This window comes from Psammomys obesus, unplaced genomic scaffold (genome assembly GCF_907164565.1).
Source record: "Psammomys obesus unplaced genomic scaffold, mPsaObe1.curated_primary_1811, whole genome shotgun sequence".
In the NCBI taxonomy this organism is placed as follows: domain Eukaryota; kingdom Metazoa; phylum Chordata; class Mammalia; order Rodentia; family Muridae; genus Psammomys; species Psammomys obesus.
The window spans coordinates 12372578-12398247 of record NW_026596120.1 but is presented as its reverse complement, the minus strand read 5'-3'; the positions used below and the strand labels follow the sequence as shown (position 1 = coordinate 12398247).

The following is a 25670-nucleotide window of genomic DNA, read 5'->3' as shown; positions in this document are numbered from 1 at the left end:
GGTCTCTGTGAAAGTGGCATGCACGTGGAGGCAAGGGCAGCCATGTCATTTACACTCGTCTTTAACACCACTTCACAAAACCTCTAGTAGGACTGGTCACATGTCCTTGAAGAGAGTGGACATGGGTGACCCTTCAAAATCTTCACCCTCTCTCCCCTGTCATGTAGCTGGAGGTGGTGGCACACCCCTGTAGACCCACCTTTAGGGAGGCCGAGGTAAACGCAGACTTGGACATAAACGATGGATGAACAGACAGATAAACACCTCTCCTTATAAGCTTTTTTTTATTAAAATACTGTCATACCTGGTGGAATGCAGCAGCAATCCTGGTACAGGGTGGCGTAACAAAACAGCCATGTTTACACTTTAAATATTCATGATAACTTAAACACACAGACACACGTCATGGTCTTTGGCAGAAAATGTTCACGTTCACAGCACAAAAAATACTTTAAAAGAAATACCAAATATTAATCCAAAATATATTAAGTTGTTTTTTTTTCCTTTCACGATATTTTTTTTTGCCTTTTCCCCCTCTTTTTTAAACCTTTATCTTTGTAAACAATGCACATGAACCAGATGCATTTTTCAGCTTTACACAGGGGAAGGGAAATTAAAAAAAAAATATGCAATTGCCCAGCAAATGCAAATGTTTAAAAAGGAAACTCAGAGAACCATGGGAATGAAACAACAAAGAGAACTTCAAAACAGTGAAAGAAAAACAAACAAAACAACCAAAGGAGAAAACACAAAAGAGCTGAAATCCACCCATCAGCTTTTTGAGCCGAGTGGGGGTTGCTTTAAGACCAGAAGTCAAAAGTTACTGCTGCTGGTAGGCTGCCATGCGGTGGACTTCACCCAGTTCCAAGTAGCTGGCCCTGCTTCTGGGCTGGGGCACCAAAGCTTGAGGAGCCAGCCTCATGGGTGCCATTTGGTGATGGGGGCACCATAGTGAGGAAATTCTCTGAATCAAGTCTTTCAAGCTCACTGATTAGTTTTCAAACAGCATAGCTCCCTCTCCCAGTCCCTGCGGGTGGGAACTAACACACATTTCTGAGAACAACTTCGTGTCCAGTTTCTTCCAAGAGAACCTGGCGCTGGGCATGACAGATGTCCGTTCGTGGTGGCTCATCACATCTGGCTCAGTTTATAGCCAAACCGACAGGACGTCCCAGGGACAGGAGCTGTAGAGTCATTCTAAAAGGCTGGTGACGAGAGTCCCATGGGCGTTGAACACAGGGATTTAAAATGGAGGAAAGGCAACCAGTATCAAAATCCACGGCCAAGAACTGGAGGCAGAGGACGCCTGGCAGACCTGTCAGATGTTTCAGGAACCGTGGCAGCAGGGGCAGGCAGCACAGGCCTGGCAGGAGAATCTGAACCAGCATGCGTAGTCAGCCTTCTGTTCCCAAGGAAAGAGAATTATATACAAGACACACTGTTCTGCAGGCCCCTCAAATGGCCTCTAACCTACTCCAAGCGAGGGATTCAAGTCTTACTGATCTAAAGGAGGCAGTGAGGAACTGAAGAGCAGATGGGGTTGGCTGGGGCCATGCTTAGCCATAGAACGCCATGGCAGGCCTGATTATCCCAGCAGACCAGCAGTTGGTACCCGGCCATCCTTGGGAATCAGAATCCGCTCTCCTTTCCCTTCGTGCCTGAATACAAACTGGCAGGATGGAGGGGGCTCAGCTCCTTTCTGCTCCAGCACAGACCTCCTGCAGCAGGGGAAGTCTGGCTCTACTTTCCTCATGGGCACAGGAGGAATATGGGCCAAGAAGCAGTCTTCCGGGGGTGCAGACTTTTCTAGCTCCCCTGTTGCGCTCCTCTGAGCTTCGCGCACCACAACATCAATGGCTGGAGGTGCAACGTTTGAAAATGACCACAGGAATGCCAGGGAGAGGCCAGGTTTCAGGGTCCCCAAGGCGCTTCCTCCTTCCTTCAGATCAGTATTTCCACCATGTCTGACAGATCCTGGACTCTGGTTGAAGTTACAGAGTCTGGAGAAACACAAGAAGACAAGTCTTTGCTGTGAGTCTTAGCCACTCGTTCTTTTCGGCTCCTACCACATTTCAAAGACAGGAGCTTTCTGAATTCATCAGATTCCCTCCCCTAAGCTGGTTCCTCTTCACTTCCTCAACTAAGCACAATGCCATGCTCCTTCCCCTCAGCTGGGGCCTAGACCGCCGAGGAAGTCAGTATGCCTGTGTTTAGAGTCTGAACTGGCTAGAGTGATCAGTGGAGGGGTGCCCCAGGGTTAGAAGCTGGCTGGGCATTCTTGTCATGCCTGTGGTTTTCTGAGATCATGGGGCACACACAGGCAGCTATGCAAGGGTGAATGTGAAATCAGAGTAGAAAAAGACTTCCTCTAGAGTCTCTCCTTTCTGGGCTCTTCCAAATAGCTTCCCAACCCAAGATCACCATCAGGGTCACTTACTGAGCACCCAAGTATCTTAGGTATTTGTTTGGTCTGGCAGGAGGCGATGTGAGGAAAACTCCGGGGGAGGTACAGTGCTTCCTGGTGGCTTGCCTGCTTTCTGAATTACGGGTCTCTCTCCCATCGAGACAGACCTTCGCCTCCAGCAACCCTCAGTTCACACTGTGGGAGTTTCCCATGGTGGAGGAGTTTGGGGGAAATGGACTTCCCCTCCTCCCCCGTCTAACACACAGGCCAGGGGAAGTGGGGTGCTTACCCAGAGAGGCTGTCCTCTGGCTACTGCTGCACCCGAGGAGGCTGTCAGGTTCTGAGGCCAGGCAGGCAGAGGTGCTGTCTGCGGGGCCGTCAGTCTGGGTACTCCCATCTCTGCTCCCATGCTTGGTGTGGGCAGGGAGAGGGGCTGTGGCCAGGGGCTCCTCTGCTGGTACATGGTCTGTAGGAATGAAAGGGCACTGATGAATATGGACCGAGGTAGGAGATGAGGACCCGATAAAGGGCATCCCAGGCAAACTCAAGTGAACTGCGTAGCTCCTAATTTGCAAGATGTCTAGTCAAATAAAAGGCCCCTCTTCTGAAGTGGGAACAAGCGGAGTCAGGTTAGGTTGGGTCAGTGTTGTGTCCCCCTTCTTTGTGGCTGAATCTAGGATTTCTTAGGATTAGCTCAGGCTCAGGAACCACAGCACCTTGCCTTAGATCTATCTGTAAGCAGCCGGGGAGGGGGGGGGCGGGGGGGCAGCATGCACTTTGCACTAGCAGGAACCCCTGTGGGCTTCAGGGTTGTGGGAGCCAAAGGCTAAGCCAGGTCCCCCAGCAGATGGGTCAGGAAGCCCTGGTTTCAGTGGTCCTGTATGTATCCTGAGAGTCTGGTACTGTGTATTCAAAAGTTCCTACTCCTCTCTACCCCACCGCAAGCCTCCTCGTACCAACTGTCAGCCTGGCAGGTGTATCAGTTTGCCGCTCGCTGGATGACAGCCCTTGCCAGCCCTGAGTCCCCACTGCAGCCGCGAAGATAGATGGCACGGATTTGGCGGGCCGCAGGGTGCCCTGGGTGGCTTTGCCAGGGTCTCTCCTGGAGCGCTGCTGAAGGACCTTGATCACCGCATCCTTCTCCAAGATCTGCGCATGGAGCACCTTCAACCTGTAGGGGAGGAGGCCACATGGTCAGACTGACAGACTCAGCTCCTTCATTTTCCCCACCTCACAGAAGCCGGGAGAAACCGACACAACCATCCCTCTCTGAGGCAGGGAGGACCCTTTTGAGGGACAGTACTGATGCTCTGTAATTGATGTCCTCTGAGCCCACTCAGGTCCTAGTGCCAGTAGCAGGCTTGAAGACCCCTTACACAGAAGGAACAGTGGCTGGAGCTTGGACAGTAATTCCCACCTCCAGCCTATGCACACTAGGGACTCACTAGGGAAACAACTGTTTATAATTTCTGGAATGCCAAACATACTGAGTGGTTGTGGGTGGGGTTCTGTTTACCAGCGATGAGGGGACTGGACAGAGACTGGATACCATCATCTCATGCCCCAACCCCGGCTGCCCCTGCCTAACCCTATAGTACCTGCTCTCCATCTCCTGGTGCCTGTGGTTGCCCGCCAGCAGGCCCTCATTGAAACTGCTGCTGGGCGAAGACTGGGGCGAGTGCCTGATGAGGGTGGTGTCCCGCTGGGCGGCCGCGGTGGCAGCCGCGTCCATGGCAAACTGCCTCATGGCCCGTTCCTCCAGGTATTTTTGCTCCCACTTGGTCATGTCGGCCTCCAGAGCCAGGATCTGTTCTTCCTTCTCCCGCAGTTGCTCTGACAGTCGCAGGGCACTGAGCTCAGTGGATCCACCGTTGCTGCCACCACCAGCAGGGAGGGTGCCGGCCTGTCTCTGGAGAGCAAAGAATATCTCGGTCAAGGGTAAAGGCTGGGCTGTGGGGGACATATGACTGAAAAGTAGTTCTCCGAAGTGGGAATGCTAATGCTAGTCACATCGGGGCGAGTAAGACGGAGCTCTGTCTGGTTTGAAAACACAAGAGACGTTTATATCCAAGCACAGGCTCCGGGCTCAGACACATCCCTTCCTATCCTGGTAAGACAGAGGAGAGTGGTCCAGTCTTGCAAGAACATCATTACTGACTACTATCTGCTACCAAATTTCTGTTACTGCCAAGGTAGGGCTCCCAGCAGACCTTTTCCTGTACAAGGTGGCTGAGAGGGACAAAGCGGCCAAGGGGGACCTGGGGCAATCATCTTTCCAGGTGGACAGAGACTATAGAGATCGGGGATCCCCTGGACTGCCCAGCTCTGCCAGCCGCACAGGTCTTCCGGCTCACCTGCTGAGCACGCAGGGCTTTGAGTTCCTGCTCCAGGCGCGTGCGCAGGCGCAGCTCCAGCTGCTCCCGCTTTTCACAGGCGGCCTGCAGCTGCCCCAGTGCCTGCTGCAGCCGCTCCACTTTCTCCACGTAGGCCTGCTTCTTGCGCAGCTCCTCTTCAGCCCGGGCAGCGCGGCTCTGTGCATTGCCCAGCGCCTGCTCCAGCAGCTCCGCACGTCGCCGCTGGTCCTCGATGGCACCACGCAGCAGCGCCATCTCCCGCTCCCGCTTCTCCTGCTCTTGCTGCTGCTCGTAGCCTGTCGGGGAGACATTATGGACGAGAGGTCAGCGACAACGGCCAGCCATCCCTTACCCACTACTGGGCTCCGTGCTGACAACTGCTCTATCCTCCGGAAATTCCTGGGTGTTATGTGTTGTATTTCGACAAGATGCGGGTTAAAAGGAAACAGCAGAGCCTGAACTTTGTGACCCATGCTGCTAACAACTAAGCTAAATTGGCCTCGCAGCTGGACACTGCTCAAACTGTGCCAGGGTTGGCCATCACCGAAACATATTCACAGTTTTTTTTTTTTTTGTTTTTTTTTTTAAGCTTCATGATGACTAGACTGGTCAGGCAGGAATTGTGCCAACCTTTTATAGGTTGGGGTACTGTAACAAGGTCTTTGTTCAAGCAGGAATAAGTGGGCAGGCACTGTTCACATCTTATCCCATTCAATCTCCCAGGTAGGATTCGAGGCTCCTGGTTTACAGGAACCAAATGGCTGACTGAGAAACTCTAGCTACCTGGCTGGGCATGCCGCCCTTGCACCCTACGGGTCTGCCAAAGTGGGCTCTGGAGTGTCGCCCGCAGACTGGAGCCTGTCCTGTTCAGCACCGCTTTCCTGCCATGGTCTGGGGACCCACGTGCAGGCTCATTAAGAGAATTCAAACCATGCAGCACAATGAAAATGATGTTGGTCCAAAGACCCGTGTCCAAGATTCCAGCTACCCCTGACCATGCTGCTAATTGATCGGAGGAGCCTCTCCACCTGGCCGGGCCAAGGCAAGAACATGAACTTCTCTAAGTGGTGTTCTAGGCCTATGATCCACCTTTGAAGCACTTGCCCTTTGGGAGTCTCAGGATGGTCAATCAAGAGTGGCTGCTTGTTTCTCAGGAGAACAGACAGGGGACAGGATTGTGGAATATATCTTCAACAGTGGGATCTGACTACAGCAGACTGTTCTACGTTACCCAAAATAGTAACTAGCAAGTAACATTTGGCTACCGAGCTCTTGGAAAAGACCGGGCCATTCAATACCACTTTAATTTGACTGTTCATACTCAGCTGGCTTACCAATTGGTGAGTGGGGTGGAGGGAGGAAGCCAGGTTTGGACTCAGAAACACCATCCTTTCTCAGGTGGGTTCACAGAGCCTAGTGTCTGAGTAACACCCAGGCCTCACTCCAGAGCTAGCAGTACTAGGAATAGAGACCTCTATCTCAGTCCACAACTGACACCTATCAAAAAGGGGCAGGGCCAGGAGGCAGGCCTCACAGTGAGCACCTGAAGGCCCCAAACAGACAATACAGGCAGAGTTGGAGGCTGCTATGACTTTCAGAAGGGGGCGGGGCTTGTGCTTGGGGGCGGGGAGGAGGAGGATCGTGTACCCTCTACAAAAAAGGGTCAACCTCCGACCTTTAGAATGCCTATCACAGGAAAAAAAGAACTGGGCCTGGGGATCCAGGTTTTTGCATGCACAACCTTTAAGACACCTTGGGGAAAGGGGGGCCTAAGCCTGCTTAGCAGGCTCCCACATTCAGGTCCCAGCCTCCCTTTGTGTTCACCCTCTCTCCTTCCAAAGCCGGGCTGGGCGCCGCCGGGGCCGAAGGGCGCCACTGGGGACGGGCCGGGAGCGGAACAGCCCAGCGGCTCTGGAATGCCAGGCATCCAGGTCACCCGCGGCTGCGAGATTAATGGCTCCAGCAAGAAGCCAAGAACAGCCTGGCGCTAGCTCGCTCCCCGGGGAGCGGAAACGCCTCCCGGCTGCTTCTGCCCCCCCTCCCCCTCTGCAGGCTTCCAGAAACCCTCCTAAGACTTCCTTTCTTTGCCAGAGCCTGGGCCCAAAAGCCACCCTTCCCACCAGACCACCCCCAATCTATCTTCCCCAGCAGTAGGTCTTCTGCAGACTTCCAAGGGCAACTCCTGGGGGACACACCTCCTTCCCCTTCACCTCTGTTCCAGAGACCTTTAACCACTGTCACTTCATTTTGAAAGGTAGTAGTGGATAGTCCAAGTCTTGCCCAATCTGAACCCATTTTCTGCCAAAGGCTTATTGGTAAGCACTCCGAGCACTCTAGTTCTAAGTCCTTGAAGGAAGATGGGTGCACTGCCAGCCAGAAGCCATCTTCCCCTTAACAAAATACCCTCATACATTTCCTTCCTAAAAGCCTTCTTACTTACAAGTCTGCCATTCCCCCTCAGTTTCTGATACCTTGTCCACTGGAGCCATGCTTCTGCTGTTCCCACGGATTTTCCCCAGGCCACCAGGGGCTTCCTAATCACCAATCTAAGGGATCATGAACACCTTTTCCTTTGAATCTGTGGGAACCTGCTCCTGCCCTAAGCTTATCTCACCTCCCTGCCATTTTCTGTGTGAATTCCCACCCTCTGCCCAACACTGGCCGGGTGCTTAGCTCAGTTCCACTAAGGAAGGAGCAAATGGATCTGTCTATAAAGCCTCCAGGATCCCTAGACCTCCCTGTTTAAGGAGAAATTTTCTGAATGCCTCCTCTAGACTGTTGACTAAACCCATCTGTGACTATCCCAGGATCCTCCACCAGTTGGATCGTGCTCTGCAGCTTCCTATATTCCCAGCCTTCCTGCTGCCTTGGAATTCCTAGGAAATGCTGAAGATTCCCCACTGGCCTCCATTTAACTATTGCCAGAGCTGTCATGGCTTCCTTGTAGGACAGACCAGTGCTGCACTGAGGGTCAATACTGCTCAGCCAATCACTGTCTCTTAGTCCCTATTCATCTTTGAAAAAAAAAAAAAAAAAAAAAAAAAATCAACCCTTCCCACAGCAGCCATTCAGTGAACCTGTCCCTGAAGTACTACTCTGTAAGAAAGCGAGGTAAATCTCCAGGGGAGTGGAGTGTGCGTGTGTTATAGTGGTCTTATTGCCAGTACACTCAGCCAGGTTTCTGAGCAGGTCCCCTACTCACTCTGAGCAAGCAGCTTAGCCACCATGTCCTGACTGCCCGCCTGGGCTTCCTGTGTCTTGCTTGCCAGGTGGCGGTTTGCAGATTCCAATCTCTCTGTTTCAAATAAGGAGAAAAGATGTTTCAGTATCACGGGATGCTACCAACCTGGGGTTCACCCTGGGGTCCTAACTGGAAGCCTGCACCCCCCACACTGGGGATGGGCTAAGAGGGACGTTCCGGCTCAGATCAGGGCCCAACGATGGGGATTAATTAGTGAGGGCCTATTCAGCACAGATCAGAGATTCTGAATCCCCCCCTGCACTCCCTAAAACAGAGCCCCCCCCCCAAAGTCCTGCTGGTGCCCTCTCAACTCCCCGACCCACACGCCTGTTTCTCACCTCGAAGATCGCGGTTGAAGTCCTGCAACCGCCTCATCTCACTGTCCATCTTGTTCCTCATAGTCTTCTCCAGGGCCTCACGCTTGGAAGAGGTCCTCATCAGGCTCTCGTGGGCCTCAGAGAGACGCTGAATTTCATTTTCCAGCTGTAGAAGACAGACAACAAAGTGAATGACAGGAAGAGTCCCAGGGAGCGAGGCCTGCAACCTCGCAGGTGGGCCAGACTGCCACGACAGCTGTTCCCGAGGAAGGACTGGCTGCTGCCTGGAACCTGGGCTAGATGTTCTTCAAGGGGCCTACCCACAGCCTGCCCGTGCCCACTGTTTACAAGCAGCACTTCATGTCTGCCTGGCATCGTCTGGCAAAGGACCAGGGGATGCGCATAGGTGGTTCAGCCTCTCGGGAACATTGTACATATACAGTACTGGAAGGCCTGAGGGTATTGCTAAAGCGGAACCTTAGTACACAACTGGCCAGGCTTCCCGGAGGAAGGGAGGGGGGTGGCGCCAGACCCCAGCCTGAGCTGCCTCCACCCAGACCATGTGGCTGCCCCTCCCACTTGGAAGCCACAGGTCTTACACGTGCTCCTAGCTGGCTTGCTATGCCTTTTTCTTTTCACTAAGAGGAGGGGCTTTCTCTTTGGCCAGGGCTGGCCTGGAACAGACTGGCTGTTGTGTGGGTGCACAAAGGATTCTCTGTGGGAGGTGTCCAAAGGCGGGGGGGGGGGGGCTGTGCAGGGCGAGGGTACAAGTGTGCAGAGAGCTAGTGAATGAGTTCTTTCTAACCACCACTGGCCAGCAACTGCTCAACACACCAGGGCAAGCCTCTCGGCTGTTCCTCAGCTGTCTGGAGTCAGCTTGGGGGGTGTGTGTGGTGGGGGCAGGGGGGAAAGATAGGCAGCCTGATAGGCTTTCCTGCTCCCCGACCTCCCTCCGCACTGGCCACCCCCGAGGAGTGCCCTGGGAGCCCCCACCTTTTCTATTCGGCTGGCCTTCTCGGCAGTGCTCTCCAGCTCTCTCTGCAGCCTCTCGTTGTCCCGCTGCAGCCTGGCGTTCTCCCTTAGTACACTCTCCACCTGGGCCAGGTGGGCGCTGCCCGAGGTGGCCTGGGCACTTGGTGGTCCCTCCACTGCAGGTGGGCTGAAGGAGCTTGGGGGACCATGGCCTAGAGCAGCCGGATGGAGGGGTGCGGAGTGCTCCTGGGGCTGCTGCAGGTACTGGTATTGCTGCTGCTGAAGGAACACCGGCGGTACCTGGGCCTGCAGGATCCTGGAAAAGAGGCGGAAGCTCAGAGACCGAGTCCCTCTCTCTCTCACATACACAGAGGCTATTATTGTCAATGACTGAGCCCCTCCCTCCCCACAAACCCCCAGTGTTAGGCAGCCACCAGTGGAGAGGGCTTATGTCACAAGGTATCTGCTTGAGACAGAGCGCAGGACAGGTGTGAGGTGCCACTGCGTTGTATCCAGATGTTTGTTCTGTTCACAGCTGCCCCACAGTTACCAAGGCCTCAGGGATCAGCCCAAGTAACCCTGGGCCTTCCTAAGGAAGTACGGCTTAAATAAGTTATCTTTAGAAATGCAACCTTGACCTTTTGAATCGAAAGAAAGTTCTTTTGGGATGGGAGCCATGCAGCTTCCCAGGCCCCAGGGGGCCACTTAACCAGTGGCTAGATTCTGGCAGGTAGGTCAAGTCAGCTAAAGGAGCTCACTTGAGTTTTACCATTTCAGGTCCACTAACTAGTGAAATTCTTTTCAAAGACCCCAGCTGAGATTAGAGTGGGGGTTGGGGAAGGTTAGCAGGTGCCAGGGGAAGAGCCTGAGTTCAGCCTGAGAAACAGGGGTGCAGATTTCAGCCCCAGCTGCTGGGCCTTCAACCAATCAGTGCCTTGGCTGCCCAGTGTCATCTTTGCTAAATCAAAAGGGTCTCTGGTCACGAAAGTGAGGTCTGACAGAATGGCAGGCAGATGACGGACACACCTATGACTGTCTAGCACCTGTCTCCACTGGCAGGCACCTCAGTTTATAAAAAACAAGAGGCCACCTCTGGATTAGCTCAGCAGCGGTGCTCAAGACCGTGTTCTACTGGCCTCTGGCATAGGTGTAACACATCCTTGGGCTCTATGTCAAGAGAGCAGAGTGAGGCATCATGGGTAGTCAGAAGGCCCTTGTGATTCCAAGTGTCACAGCTGTCCTCTCCTCTGTACTAAGAATTCCCTAAATCCTAGAGAAGAGTCTATCAAACTCCTTCCCCCATCCCCAGTGTTCAAGATCACTCCTACAACCTGTGGCTTTTGAACCCTTGACTCAGTCCCGAACAACTATTCCTCATCTGAGGAAAGGCCTCCATTGTGTTGTTCTACCATCAGCTCCAGGGAGAGCAGGGCAGGGGGCTGCCGCTGGACTGACTAAACTCTCCCTTGCTGTTAAGTGTGGTCCCACTCAGGGTGGCCTTAGAATAGTGTAGTTTTCCCTCTACCTCCTACCCCCACCGGCCAGACAGACAGGATTGACATTCTTTGAGAATGATTTAGCCCCAAGTAAGAATGGCTACTCCTTTCCTTTCACGCTTGCTTTCCCTGCTCCTGGTTCTTCCATTTCCCACTCCCCTCCTCCCCATCTTTTTGTTCTCCTGCAAACAGTCCACTTCCTTGCCTGGATATTATCTTTTCCTGGCAGGGTTCAATAGGGCTGGTCCAAAAGAAGAAACTCTTCCGGACCAGCCCTGAGAAGGGAGATAAGGTGGATGTCTTGGGGTGTGCAGGCAGAGTATACCCACGAGGCTCCATCCCCTGGTCCCTCCAGACCAGGGACACCACTCTTGTCCAGAGTAAAGAAAAACCAATTAGTGGGAAATCGAATGACAAAGATTCAGCAAGCATGAAGTGAGCCAGACTTTGACCTTCGACCCAGAGAGTGTGCAAATTCTTGGGTCCTCCAGGTGGGGGCTCCAAGAAGCCTGTTTCCCTGGGAAAGGTTCAGTGCTCAATTACGATGACTAAGGCAGCCCCCTCATTTCTAGGAACCTTGCAATGATCTAGCTTCCTGATTGCACTCACTGGGTTCCGTGCGTCTATCCTAGCCCTTATAACCCATTCTCTAAGGCTGGTTATTGTGCTGTACCTCCCTTTTAAAGAGTCCATGACATCACCCACCCCTGCAATACATTCACACTAAGACTTCATACTCAGGCAAACCAAGTCACTGCCCTGGTCCAACAAGAAAAAAAAAAAAAAAAAAAAAAAAAAAAAGGCTCATCTAGGCCTAGAATCCTCTCAAGATGAAAGTACAAGGGAAAACATAATAAGTAATCAACTGGTAGACAAGGCAACAGTGACAGGTTGAGTGGCTTAAGTGACCACCTAGTTCTTCCAGCCTCATTAGCAGCACTTCCAAATGACAACAGCAATGTCCACTTTTCTTAAAAAGCCTTCAGGAAGTCCCACCTTTGGCCTACTTGACTTGGGAGCAGTTTGGGAATGATTCCTATTGTCTTTCCTTAGTTCTTTCTAAAAACAAAACAAAACAATAAAAACCTCTCACCCTTAAACCCTGTTCACATCCCCTGGGAGAACTACTTACTTGAATGCTATAGACAATGCCAGCTGTATTTTGAGTTAAAGCAATGATGTCAGTTTCTTTCTTTATTTATTTTTTTGTTTTGTTTTAGACAGTCTTGCTACGTAGCCCTGGCAGGCGGTCAACTTGTGATTCCTTGCTGAAGTGTTAGGATTACAGGTTATGTGCTACCACGACTGGGTCAGCTAAGTCCCCCTCTCCTCCAGGCCCTAGCTCCCTCTTTTCAGACAGGAGGAGAACAGATACAGATCAGACAGCCCCAGGAGCTGGTGGGGAAGCAGTGGGGCTGGCACTGTGCCAGTTGGGAGACTCCTGGGAGACTGAATCAGAAGAGATCCAGGGAGGGGTTGTTAGTTACCTGACTTCCGCATGCTGGAAGTGTGGGCTGCTTCGGGGACGGTATCTTGGGTCGGTGACGGCAGAGGTCTCATGAGCCATTACGGCGTGTGGGTACTGAGGTGGGGGCCCACGGGGCTCAGGACCCTCAGCTGGGGGTCCTCGGGGCTGGGGACCCTGCTGGCTTCGGGCCAGCTGAGGGAAGCTGTGGGAAGAGCTCATGTGGCTGGGCACTCGAGCACCATTTCTTTCCAGGGATAACTGCAGAAGCCGTTCACTCAGGGAGCGGACGTGGCCGTGCCTCAGCTCCCGCAGAGCCTCATCCTGTCGCCTGCTGCCTCCTGACGCCCCTCTAGGATCTCGGGACCCGGCCTGCTGCGCTGCATAGTACTGTGAATGGGCTTTGGCCTCCTCATAGGTGGGTAGCTCTTCTCCCTTGCTGGGCTGTGGGCACAGCCGGTACAGCCTGTTCTCTGCTGGGTGGGTCTCTCCGCCCTGATGCTCCTGCCCCTGGGGCTCCTGCCTGGTGGCCTGCTGTAGCACCTGACCGTCCTCAGGTGCTGCGATCTCCGGGGAGGCCTGGGGGCTCCCTGTGCCCCCAGCCCCAGCCCCACCCCGCAGGGCCTGCTGCTGGATGGCCAGCAGTGTGCGAGTCTCTGTCAGGTTGCCGTAGCGCAGCTGCTCCTGGATGAGGCGGTGCAGGACTGTCCCTGAGGAGTCTTCCAGTGTCCTCATGCTTCTCTGGCTTGCACTCACCTGCCTAGACAATGGCCAGCAGGCACCTGGTCCCAGAGCACCTAAGACACAGAAAGAACAGCAATCAATGGAAGCACATAGGAGGAAGGCGGCACTTGCCAAAACACTATGGTTGAAAGAGGAGGTTGGATAGGCAGGTGATTTTTCACAGGCCCCCATGCAAGTGTCAATGTGGCCTTGTATTAACTGTTTGGTTACCGAGTCTCTGATCCTCAGTTTGTCCACTTACATGTATATATACATACACACACACATACATATACACACAGTGTCCCTCTTGGGGTTGAAACTATAAATCCTTGGCAAATGCTTATCATCACAATGACAATATATGGAGACTTAAGCGATCCTACAGAAATACCTCAGGAAGAAACCAAAAAGGTTTTCTAATAGGGATCACCGTCCCCTGCAGTCAGCCATGACACCAAACAGTCTCACGAGCAGGCCACCATCAAATTGAACGACTCAGCAGAATAGGGCGCAGTTCTCTGCCCAGCAGGTGGTAAAGAAGGAATGCAGCCCAGTAGAAATAAGCCCTCCGCAAATGACCTCCAATGACTCTTCAGGATAAGGATGCTTGAGCCACAGGTAGTAAGTACAACACCACCACCACCCCCACTTCTCTTCCTGGAACCTGACCCTGGGCTCAGCTTCTTCAAAGGCTGCCAATAAAATAAACCCGAGTCTCCTTGTCGTGGATGACCCTGGTAGTCATTCGGCAAGGCAAGCAGGCAGGAGAAGCTGCGTGTGAATTGGCAAAGCGCAGCTAGAAAGGTAACAACAGGACAATGGTTTTGTGAGGAGGCAGAGAGGTGCTTGCAGCAATTGGAACCAGCGAAACACCCTCGATTTTATGATCACCCCCCTTTCTTGGCACACACTCCTGCTACTTAGAAAAGCCCTTAACCCTGGACCCTAGGTACACAGGGGACGGTCCCTCTGCATTTCTGTTGACATTAGTAAGAACCACCTGAGCCAACTGATGGGGAAACGAAATGAGGGGAAAGACGGGAACGGGGGGGGGGGGACGTGGCCCTCTTCTGTGCCACGATGGTAGCCCCGGTGTCCTGCCTCAGTTTGGGAATGGTATGCTGGCAGACCTGAGGGTAAGGGAATGAGCCCTGAGGACATCCAGGGCACCCATGCTTCCTGGGACCTAAGCCTCCCCCTACTGCACTCTATAATGTGTAAGACTTCAGGAGTCTGTTCCAAACACGCAGCTTTTTAGACACAGCATTTCCCAAATTAATCACTGTCTTCGCTACGGAGGATCCGGGAGCGGCTAGAAGGAATGCAGAGCCTTCCCGACAGATTCCAGGCGCGCCAACTGCTAGCCAGGCTCCCAGAGCACGGAACATTTCCGAGGCCTTTCATCGCACAACAAGTCCCAATCTAATCCCCTAGATGCACCATCTTCCAAACACCTACGGTTGAGCCGTTACTAAAAAGCCAGCTTCCTCACCCGGGCGTTGCACCTGGGCTGCTCTGGCGCGCTGCACTCTGAAAACCGCCTTTCTAAGCAAACACAAGTTCTCTGGCCTTGGCCTGGGCTCTCCCTAGCGAAAGGAACCAATTCCAAGTCAGCCAGGCCGGGGTTCCGCGACGCCCACCCCGGCCGAGCAGGACCACTAGCACCAGTGGCTGCCCGAGTGCCCTGGGCCAGCACAACCCGCAACCGCGAGGTCTTTAAGCAACGCGGGTCCGCCTCTCTCCCTAGCCCTCTTTGTTTTCCAAATACTCCAGCGCTGACGTCACCGGACTGGACAGCAGGCTGCATTCTTTCTAAGTGAGAGCCAGTTCGTGGCTCGGGAGAGGATTTTCCAAGGAAGACAAAGAGGAATTCTGGAGCTTGGTGAGGGTAAAAGCCACCTGTATGCCCAATCTAGACAAAGGCAGCTACCGGGACCCTGCATTCACCAAGACCTTGCCTGCAGCCGCTTTCCATTGGCCCCAGACGCGATACCCACACTCGCCAACACCGATCCTCTCTCTCTCTCCTTCAGCCCCAGTGGGTCGGAGAATCGTGTCCTCCCCCCCCCCCCCCACCCACCCAAGCGCGAGCAGCCCGGGCTAGATAAGACACCCAAGATCGGTCCTCGAAAAGGTGCACCGTCTCCCCCCTTCCCCGCTCCCGGGGAAGGCTTGTCCACCCCAGTTCCTATTTCTAGATAAGGCCGGGGCTAAATCGCGATGTCGGGGTGTCGCTGGGAAGCGCCCCCCCCCCCCCCCCCCGGCCCCCCGCGCTTGCCGGGGGCGCCGGGGCACGTTTCTTACCGCTGCGGCCCGCGGCTGCCGGCGCGCGCAGACCCGGTTCGGCTTAGGCACGGTCTGCAACGGAGGTGCGCACTCGTCGGTGGCGCCGGCGCTCTGCCCGCTCGCGCCCCAGTGCGCAGCTCCTGGGTCAGCCCGCGCTGGAGGCGGCTGCTATGCCAGGAATGTGAGAGTTTCAGGTTCCCCCTCGGGATCAAAGCGAACCACAAATAACCTCTCAGCGCGCCGCCCTCCTCCTCCCTCCGCCTCCTCCCCGCTCCCCGGCCCGGCCCCCGCCTTCCTCCCGGGAGGCGGCGCTGCGGCTGGCCGCTGGCCTGGCCTCAGCCTTGTCCCCTTGCCACCCTGGGCTCCGACGACCGTACCGCATTCCCTGCCCCTTGTCTTGCCGTCCTAGCTGTTTGGGGTGGGGGCTGGGGGGTGTCTTAACCAACTCGGCTCAAGGATCTCCCCACCGCTGTCCCCGTCCGGTTCTCACCTGTCATCCCTACGTCCACCGAGGGATATGCCTCTCACGCCCCTCTGGTGGCTGCGGGAGGGGTCTCTGCCGTTAAGGAGATGGCGGGAGGGCAGCAAAGCAGTCCACACACGCCCAGCTTTGACCGTGCTGCAGGAGAACAGATTCCTGGCCGGCAGCTGCGCGGCCTCTTTCCTAACTCCTACTATTTCACCCCCCAGCGGCAAACTTTGAATTGCACTTTTATTGTTTACAAACACCTTCGCCAGCTCTTTCAGATCCTGCCTCTACAGGAAGTGTGAATCTGGGCTGAAAATCTGGTGGATTTGACCCACTACCCAAATGAACCACCCTCCACTGGGCATCGGGTCCAACTCCTCCCCGGCTCCGCTCCGCTTTAAGCCAAGCACGCGGCGGCGGGTCACCTCTTGCTGTTTCCTGGGCCATCTGATTCCAGTCACCCTCCGATGGTGTTCTTCTTTCATCATCTCTGTGGCAAGTAAGAAACCGAGGCTCAGAGAGTTTAAGCAACTTACCTAGGGTCACACAGAAAGAAGCTGATGAAGCCTGGTCTCTTTTCTTCGTCACCGGAATCCGGGTTCCCTAACCGGACAGGGCAGGCCCAGAGAGTCTCTGCTTTCTCCTACCTGTCCCCAATTCCAGTATCTTTTCCACCTCTCCTCCACGCGGCCAACCTTCTTTCCTGTCCTTTTCTCTGGCTCCTGCTGTTCTACCTCGGCGTGGAATCTTCTCCTCTGTATGTCTCTTGGATTCTTCTACCTTCCGGCCCCCCAGACTCCTCAAGCAAGGCCGCTTTGACTCCCCTTCTCCTCCCTCCTCGGGTAAGATCTCCAGGTCGCATTCATTCCTCAGAGCCATCCACCTAGAATCAGGGCTGATTTCCGCTGTTGGATGGGCTGGTCCTCCCCTGCTTCCCTCAGCACGACGCTCTCAGTTCCCAAGTTTCCGGGAGGGGACCAGGGACAAGAAACCTTTCCAGCTCAATAGCCAGGGACATGGCCAGTTCTTCATAAAGCTCCGCTTTGAAAGTGTGGAGTCCTAAATGGCCAACAGCCCTCCCTGCCTTTTCCGAGGATGTGCCTTAGGCTTCTAGGAACCCACCTGGTGGCTCACAGCCGTCTGTAACTCCAGTTCCAGGGGATCTGGCAGCCTTTTCACAGCTATGATGGTACCAGGCGCCTGCGTGGCGCTGGAACACACATGGAAGCAAGACATTCATACGTATATAATAAAATAAGTAAAAAGAAAAACATTTGTACATATAAGATAAGTAAAAAAAAACAAAAAAAGATGTGTATGTGTTTCACTTGAAATCTAAACATTGCGTTTCAGAATCGGATTGTGTCTGAGGCACACGAGAAAATGACAAACGTGCCAAGCTAAGGGCCACCTTACCAAGAGAAGCTGTGGCCCGCACACCATTGCTTCCCCCCCCCCCCAGCTGCTGTAGGTGGGAGCCTTATGACAAGGACGATAGGAGAGGTTCCCAGGTGCCCTCACATCATGGACAGCATTCGTGGAAACCCTTGGTGAGAGGCACCCATGAGAGTAGGTGCCGGCACACGTGCTGGGTTACAAAACCAGGGGAAAGGCCCTGTGGCGCAGTCCTGTGGTTCACTGGTGCTTGAAGGGGCACCGGACAAGACGTTTGACAAATAAGCATTCCTGACATAGTTGGGGAAAGGGGCCAGGCTAAGGCAGCTAGAGTCCAGAGGTACATTTTGGGAGTGGGCAAGCCTGCTTCAGACCAAGACAAGTCGCACGTCAGTTTCTGTAGGTAGCCCAGAGGGACAGAGTGGGGAGAGGGATTCCCAAGTGGAATTTATACACATTTTTTTCTTCTTTGCAAGAAGGACAGAGGGTGGGGCCTCTCAGGCACAGCCAGGCCTGGGGCCTCAGTGGAATCTGCCTGAGCTGGTAGCCACACCTGGCTCTGCAGAGTGCTGGAGTGAGAGAAGGGGGCTTCATCTCAGAGCATATTCAGAGGTGGGCACTGGGCTAGCCAGCCCTCTTGCATATCAGTCTTTGCTGAGAACAGGGCCAAAGAGACTCAAGTAGGGGGCCAGCGGCTTCCTAACTCACCTTCATCTCTCCCTTACCCCCTCCAACCCCCTGCAGGTAATGATTCTTCCCTGATGACTCTGTGACTTGGCTGGGTTTGGAACCTTGCCCAGGAAATCTGCAAAGCTGACCCAGTTCTCAGAGAAAGCCATTGCTCTGGAGAGCCCAGCTCACAGGCGTGGGGCTGCCAAAGAGGTGTGTTCTGGGTTCAGCAAATTGTTCAGATACCCACACCCTCCTCCCTCCTCATCTGGATCAGGTAGCTGCATCTCCCAGCCCCCTGCTGCAATATGAGGGCAGATCCTCAGTGGAGCCCCCTGCCCGGAGCAACTAAGAAGAGAATGTCTTCCTTACTTCCCAAATGGTTGATTGATGAAGGAGGGACTCTTGGCTCCAGGGACATCAAAGGAAAACGGCTAGTTGTGAAATTCCTCTTCCCAGTTTCCCTTGACACTCTACTAGACAGGTTATGGGAACAGGAAAAACAAATCAACAGGAGAGTTGATGTTAATGCCAGGGAGATGAAAATACCGACCTTCTCTGTTCCGATGGCAGAAGAGCTTCTGCTCACCCTCACATCTTTCCACCCCTCCTGCTACCACTACTTGCCGATTTTATTCCCCAAGCTCAGCCTTTCATCCCTGTCTCCTCCTCCTCCTCTTGTTCCCAGGCCTCAGACCAGCAGTCTCAGGTAGGTTTTCTTGGAAGGGGCTGTGTCCTCCGCGTTAAACTCTCAAAAGATGGAGCGTTTGTGAACTAAGGCTCCTTGTCTGGGAAGGGTACTGAGGGGCTTTCCTGAAATCGAAGGAGCCAGACTTTCCAGGCTGTGTGAACTCCTTGAGTCCCTGGCCATCCTCCGTGGGTCTTCCATACAGTGATGGCGCAGCAGTAGGTTATCCGTGAAAATGGTAAGGACGGGGAAGCTTTGCCACCGCTCTGTTACCTTCCCCTTCTCCGGGGGTCCACGAGTGCCCAGACCATCCATGAGCCTGGTTCTTCCTGGAAGACATATCTAATGGATGCTGACACCCAGGAAGAAACTGCAGTTTCTTCTCTAGATAGCTGTCACGGAGGAAGGGGAAGGGAGGCCAGAGCTGCCACCTTCAGGCCAACGCACTAAGGCAGGTTAATTGAGCGCCCGACACCTCCCTTTTCTGTGAAACTAAGAATGGTTAAGTACTCAGTTAGTGGATGAGCCATTGATGCCTGGAGGGCCGGCCCTCTAAGTTTTGACAAGAGGCGGCACCCAATATGGGGAGATCCTGGGTTTTCAGCCTTTATAGAAACGGGTCCCCCTTTCCCTTTCCTGGTGCGTGGTCGGGGGGACAGTCAGTGTGGTGGAAGACTGCCCCCTAGTGTTAGGCATCTCCGCTGTTGGGGTACGTGCTCCAAGAGTGGATCTTGAGTCTGGGGTAGGGTATTGGGGATAGGGTAGCGTTTGGGACAAGGTTTCCTTCAGGGATAGATATATCTCCCTGAGTAAAATAAAAACAAAAACAAACAAACAAACAAACAAACAAAACCAGTCTCACCATGTTGCTCCAGCTGGTCTAAACTGGCTTCAAATTCACAGAGATCTACTGACTTCTGCCTCGGGGAGCTGAGTACTGGGATTAACTGGTATGCCACTGTTCCCAGCACCCAGACCTTTTAATAAGCACTCTAATAGCTTACGTTGTGTTTTTGACTTTTCCTCCCATCTCAGCCTCTCTTGGGCTTTCACATGGTCTTCAGAGGAACACAGCCTTTAAGACAAGGCGCTCTGATGGTTAGGAAATACCCAGCCACAGATACCTGTTCATCCTTCCAGGTATCTGTTCCGGTCACCACATTTCATATAGGTGACCAGGCACTCACTGAGAGACCCTGTAGGAGCTAAAGGAATTTCCAACTGTGATGATTTGAATGTGAATGGACCCCATGGGCTCACGTGTTTAAAAACTTGGTCCACAGTCTGGTAGTGCTATTTGGATGGGTTTAGGAGGTGTGGCCTTCTCAGAGGAAGTATGTCACTCTGGGCAGGCTTTGAGGTTTCAAAGCTTTGCCTCTTCACTGTCAATCCTGTTCCATCGTGATGGCACACTCCCTGGAGACTGTAGGCAGTGGTTCCAGCCAACAGTAGGAGATTTCCGCCTCCATCTTTATTTCAGGGTTTCCCTTAATTTACTTCTCTTTGCCCCTGTGTTTCTCGAACTCTTTGTGTTCCTTCTAGGTTTGCTGTCTTGTAGGATCCTTAACAATGGGATCCTACAAATTTAAAACAAATTTTAAAGAAGCTGTTCTTGACTCGGAGCACCTTTTAACACACATACACATTAAAAAAAAATCACTTGGCTGCTATTCCTAAAGACTGGGATTCTATTTCCAGCACCCACGAGGCAAATCATAACCATGTGTAACTCTAATTCAAGGAGACCCGATGCCCTCTTCTGGCCTCTCCAGGGACCAGGCTTATATGTAGACTAACACACAGGCAAACCAACTGCCTTAGGGTTTCTATTGCTGTGAAGAGACACCATCACTGTGGTGACTCTTATAAAGGGAAACATTTAACTGGGGCTGACTTACAGGTTCAGGGGTTTAGTCCGTTGTCATCATGGTGGGAAGCATGGAGGCATGCAAACAGACATGATCCGGGAGAAGGAACTGAGAGTTTTACATCTGGATCCGCAAGCAGCAGGAGAGAGCCACAGGGCCTGGCTTGGGCATCCGAAACCCCAAAGCCATCTGGTGGTGGCGGGAGTCTAGGGGGACAGAGGCAAGTGGATCTTCGTGAGTTCAAGACCAGCCTGGTTTACAAAGAGAATCCTAGGACAGCCAGGGCTGTTACACAAAGAAAGCCTGTCTCGAAAAACCAAAAAACCAAATTAAGACAACAACATAAAACAGAACCCAAGGCCCACCCCCAGCGACACACTTCCCCCAACCAGGGCGTACCTCCTAATGCCACTCCCTAAGCATTCACATGTGAGTCTATGGGGGCCATTTTTGCTCAAACCACAGCAGCCGTATGTATAAAATATACAAGTAAGTGCACTTCTCTTTATGTATGTGTGTGTGCCCTGCTTTCGAAGTCAGCATTGGATCCCTGGAGCTGGAGTTTCAGGCCAATTGTGAGCTGTTTCATGATGTGTGCTGGGAATCAAATTCAGGTCCTCTCCAAGTTCAGAAAGTTCTCCGAACGGCAGAATCTCCTCTTCTGGGTCTTCATTCTATATTCACACAGTCGTCACACCCAAGGCTTCGCTGGTTATTGCAGTCTAGGTTGGAAAGCATCTTCCCTCTGTATTTAGAAAGAGCACTTTACTGTCATTTTTCTTCCGTTGCTGCACTGAGAAAAAAACCGTGATACTGGACGCAGATCCCTGCATGTTAAATGACCTATCTTTCCCTGGAAGCTTTTGGGATTTCTCTGCATGTCTAGTGTCCTGGAATACGTATGGAATGTCTTCCTGTCTATTTTTTTGTTTTAGTCCTTAATTTGTCTCTTTCATAGGGCACTTCAAGTCCCTAAGAAATTTGGGATTATCTCATAGAGGTTTCTTCTCCTCCCCCTTTTCCTCCTTCTTCTTCCTCTTCGCCATCTTCATCTCTTTCTTTCCATTTTTTGAGGTAGGGTCTCACTCTCTGGCTCTTAGCTGGCTTGAAACTTGAAATGTAGATCAGGCTGGCTTTGAACTCAGAGATCCTCCTGCCTCTGCCTCCCCTAGTGATAGTATTATAGTTACAAGCTACCACATAGGGTTGGTTGTGTTGCTTCCTTTTTCCTTCCGGGAGTTCAGTAATTTGGACGTCAGAACTTCCAAAAGTGATTGTCCAACTTTTGACTCTTTTTTTTTTTCCTATCCTGGTATCTTTCTTTTCTTAGAAGTTTTCTTCTTCTTCTTCTTCTTCTTCTTCTTCTTCTTCTTCTTCTTCTTCTTCTTCTTCTTCCCTTTCACTTCAACCTTTCTATATTTTGCTAGTACCTTACATTTTTAGGAATATTTCTTTTTCTAACGTCTTCTTGTTTCATAACTTGTCTTTTTTAGTCCTCTGGGAGGAGACCATCTTGTAGAAATCCTGTTTTTCCTGGCCTCCACAGTGTCTGTGTCTCCTTGGAGTTCTCTGTTTGTTTGGCTTTCTATTTTTCATGGTTACAGTTTCCCTCAAATAACTTTGATTCCTGGCTGTCTGATCCTCTTTAAGAGGAAGGCATTTAGGGGCTGGGAGATGGCTTAGTAGGTAAAGTCTTGCCACAAAAGCATTATTACTTGAGTTCAGATCCCCCAGCACCCATGTAAAAGCCTGGCAGGGTAACTGGGGTGAAGGGTGGGCAGAAAACAAATGTATCTTAGGGGCTTGTCAGTCACACACACACACACACACACACACACACACACACACACACACGAGCATGCACATGAACACATGCACGCATGTACACACACACAAAAGCATGATGGGTTTAGCAGTGATGGAAGCCTTATGTCCAGGCAGTGAGTCTTGTAGAAAAAGCACAGAATGAGGCTGTGGTTTTGCTTGGTGACTCAACCAATAGAACACACAGGTCATTTCTCATAAGTGCTTGGTGAAGGAGTAAGCTTCGAATCTTTCTTCTGGAAACTGAGCTGACAGGTGTGGGGACTGGGCTCACGGATGTGGGAGCAGGCTGGGAGAAAGCTGAAGGGGGAGTGATGCCAGGCAACCCTCACCACCCCAGTCTCTCCAGATTGCTAACTCTGTAGCAATTCGGGGTGACATGGCTGAGACATCTATCTGCCTCTCTACACCGGAAGGAGGGCACCTCCTACACCTTGGAGAGCTTGATCAGCTTTCCTGTTTGCAGCCTCCCTTCACCCCCTGCCCCTTCCTAGCACCCGGCGCCTCCATTTCCTGAGATTGTCTGAGGCTTTGCTGAGTTAGCGCCTTGTCCTCCCCGGACACCCAACAGCGGAGAGAAAGTGGGAGCCACTTCCTGCTTTCCAGGATGTTCTATATGTTGGTCCAGAGAGGACCGTCGGGCCTTCTTTGGCTGAGGGCAGGGTTCGTTAGTCCTGTTCTCTGCTTGGGATGGGGCTAGGTGAAGGCGCTGCTCTCTCTTCCCAGGCATCCTCCTTTTGGTTTTGCCTACTGTGCTTGCTCATTCCAGGCCTTGTCAGGACAGAAAGCTGGCAAGCTCAGGGTGGTTGGGCTGGTTCTGCTACCTCAGAGCTTGCTTTCCATGTGTGGACTGATTCCTATCCATCTGCCAAGGACAGGCCTGAGAATGAGGTGTTTCTGTAAAGTTCAGAACCACCCAGGCAAGGTACTCACTCAGGGTGTCCAGGATTCCGAAGCCAAAGACATGACCCTGGAAAGAAAGATTCAGTCAGGCCTGAGAGTTTTGAAGCCCAGGGCTGAACCTGCAACTCAGGGAGCTTCTGACACTGCCTGCAAATATCCCTTCTCTTGCAGGGCAAGCTGATCCTCCTGGGTAATCAGAGCACATGTGTGAAGAGGCGGTTGCTTCCCTCAGGCTGTCTGCATTCCGTGGCCACCTCCTGAGGGCTGAGCCTCTTTCAGCGTCTTTGGAAGAGTTCTGTTGTTTAGCCCAGCTGGGCTGGGGCTGGAGTCTCTTGGGAGACAAGACAAGGCCTGGCTTTGTGTGGAGGCTCTCCCGGTGTGGTGAGTGTGCACTGGCAGAACACACCAGGGAGATGCCACAGTCAGCATGCCTTCCTGAAAGACTCAGAGGAACACCAGCCTGTGTGAAGAGATTGTAGGTGCCTGCAGAAAGGAAGCTACATTCGTGAGAAGTTGTGGAAAGAAATGAGATTAACCTAAAGGGAAATTAGGGAGAGGGTGATTTAGAGTAAAGCAGTTATCATCCCTGGGTGGAGGTGGCACACACCTTTAATCTCAGCATTTGTGAGGCTGTGAGTTCGAGGCCAGCCTGGTGTATAGAGTAAGTTCTAGGACAGCTGGGGGGGGCTACACAGAGAAACCCTGTCTCAAAAACAAGTAAGCAAACAAACACCCTCTCCCCATGTTCTTAGTAGAGAACTCAAGATAGTTCCAGAGAGGGCAGTGAACTGTGGTCCCCACAGGAAGTCTGGGCCTTGGCTAAACTGCAGAAGACATGATGGGTCCCAACTCCTTTTTTGGCAGATACTCTCTCAAAGCCACACTACACTCAAAGTGAAAGGTACCAATGGAAATGATTTATAATCTGGCCCTTCAACTGAGAAATTGATCTGGGAGAGGAACAGGGGGATTATCCCAGAAGGTCAGAGAAGAAGAGTGCGTGACATAGGAGAGGGGAAGGGAGTGAGGACAGACAGACCTTTATGTGATGTTTGGACAGAGTCAAAACTGCATTTGTGATATGATAGAATTTAATATAAAAGCACGTACTTTTATGAAATAATGACATTTGACTTTTTAGTATAGGGCTTGGTGAACTTTTGGCGACTGCATAGAATTTTATAACCATATTCCAATAAAGAGAGAGGGTTGTTTTTTGTTTGTTTGTTTGTTTGTTTGAGATGGGGTCTCACTATGCAGACCTGGCTGGCCTTGAACTCGCAGAGATCTGCCTGTCTCAGCTTCCTAAGTATTGGAATTAAAGGCGTACACCCAGAAAGAGCATTCTTTCTCTTTTTAAAGATCTATTTATTTATTATTTTACTTTATGTATGGTTGTTTGTCTGTTTTGCCTGTCTGTCTATATGTGTGTACTATATGTATATCTATCTGGTATTCTTGGAAGCCAATGTGGTGGCAAGTTTCTTTAATCCTTGCATTCAGGAGACAGAGACAGAATTCAAGCCCAGCCTGGTCTACAGAACTAGTTCTAGGACAGCCAGGGCTATACAAAGGAACCCTATCTCAAAAAATCAAATTAAAAAATTATTAGTTTATTACTTAGTGTGTGTGTGTGTGTGTGTGTGCCTGCATTCATGTTTGCACACGAATACTTGTGCACCACAGTACAGGGCTGGAGAGCAGAAGACAGTCTGTGGGAATCAGTTCTCTTCTACCATGTGAATCTTGGGAATGGAACTCAGGATATCTGGCTTGTTGCCAGGTGCCCTTACTTGCTGAGCCATTTTCCTGACTGTCTTGGTTGTTTTGTTTTGTTTAAAGATAGATGGACTGCTTGCTCTCTGGGCAACCTTGGACAAGTGACCCATGATTTAACCTCTCCAAGAATAAATAAGCTAAGAATACAAAGTGTCACTTATGAGTCGGAGAAGCTTGGGAGGTCAAGGAGTGGTGACAGCCAGCAGCTGACTTCTCAGAAGCCATCAATGACCCCACAGACCCCACACCTGGTATGCCACCCACACCCCTACCACCACAATATCCAAGAAGGGGCAGAGGGGGAACTTTGAGCTTGTCATTTAAACCCAGGCTCCTCAAAGTGGGAAAGAAAGGGCAGGGTGGGTGGGAATGATGGGGGTGGGGGATAAATCTTCTTGGAAAATGCACAGGGGGTGAGGAGGTGGGCGGGGGGGGGGAAGAGTGTGAATAAACCGTTATTAGGTATTCCAATTTTTTCAGATGAGCAAAAGGAAACGCAGAGAGGCGGAGCAACAGGATCAAGGCTACAAAGTAAGGTTTGGGTCCAGAACCCAAACCCACAGTTTTCTACCACGCTGAGGCATGTTTTAGTAAAACAATGTAGCATCTCAACGTGGGGAGGGGAGCAGGTGAGAGTGGCTAACACATAATCCAAAGACAATTTACCTGCAGCAGCTGAAAGAACAGAGTCTAGCCTCTGGTCCAGTGGGATGGCTTAGTAGCGAAAGGCTCCTGCTATCAAGCTTGATAACTTGAGTTCCATCCCGGGGCCCACATACTAGAAGGAAAGAATTGATTCCCAAGAGTTGTCCTC

The 25670-nt window shown here is 52.1% G+C and overlaps 1 protein-coding gene across 1 annotated transcript; it reads right to left on the bottom strand.

Annotated features, from left to right (window-relative positions):
* Positions 1-267: 267 nt before the first annotated feature.
* Amotl2 (angiomotin like 2) lies at positions 268-15469 on the bottom strand. The gene is made up of 10 exons (XM_055629845.1): positions 15280-15469; positions 12272-13046; positions 9310-9604; positions 8338-8482; positions 7961-8053; positions 4759-5054; positions 4003-4313; positions 3361-3575; positions 2694-2870; positions 268-2000 (listed from the first exon to the last, which is right to left on the bottom strand). Exons 2-10 carry the CDS (start codon positions 12982-12984, stop codon positions 1942-1944), a joined length of 2304 nt encoding a protein of 767 aa, XP_055485820.1. The 5' UTR covers positions 12985-13046; positions 15280-15469; the 3' UTR covers positions 268-1941.
* Positions 15470-25670: the final 10201 nt, after the last annotated feature.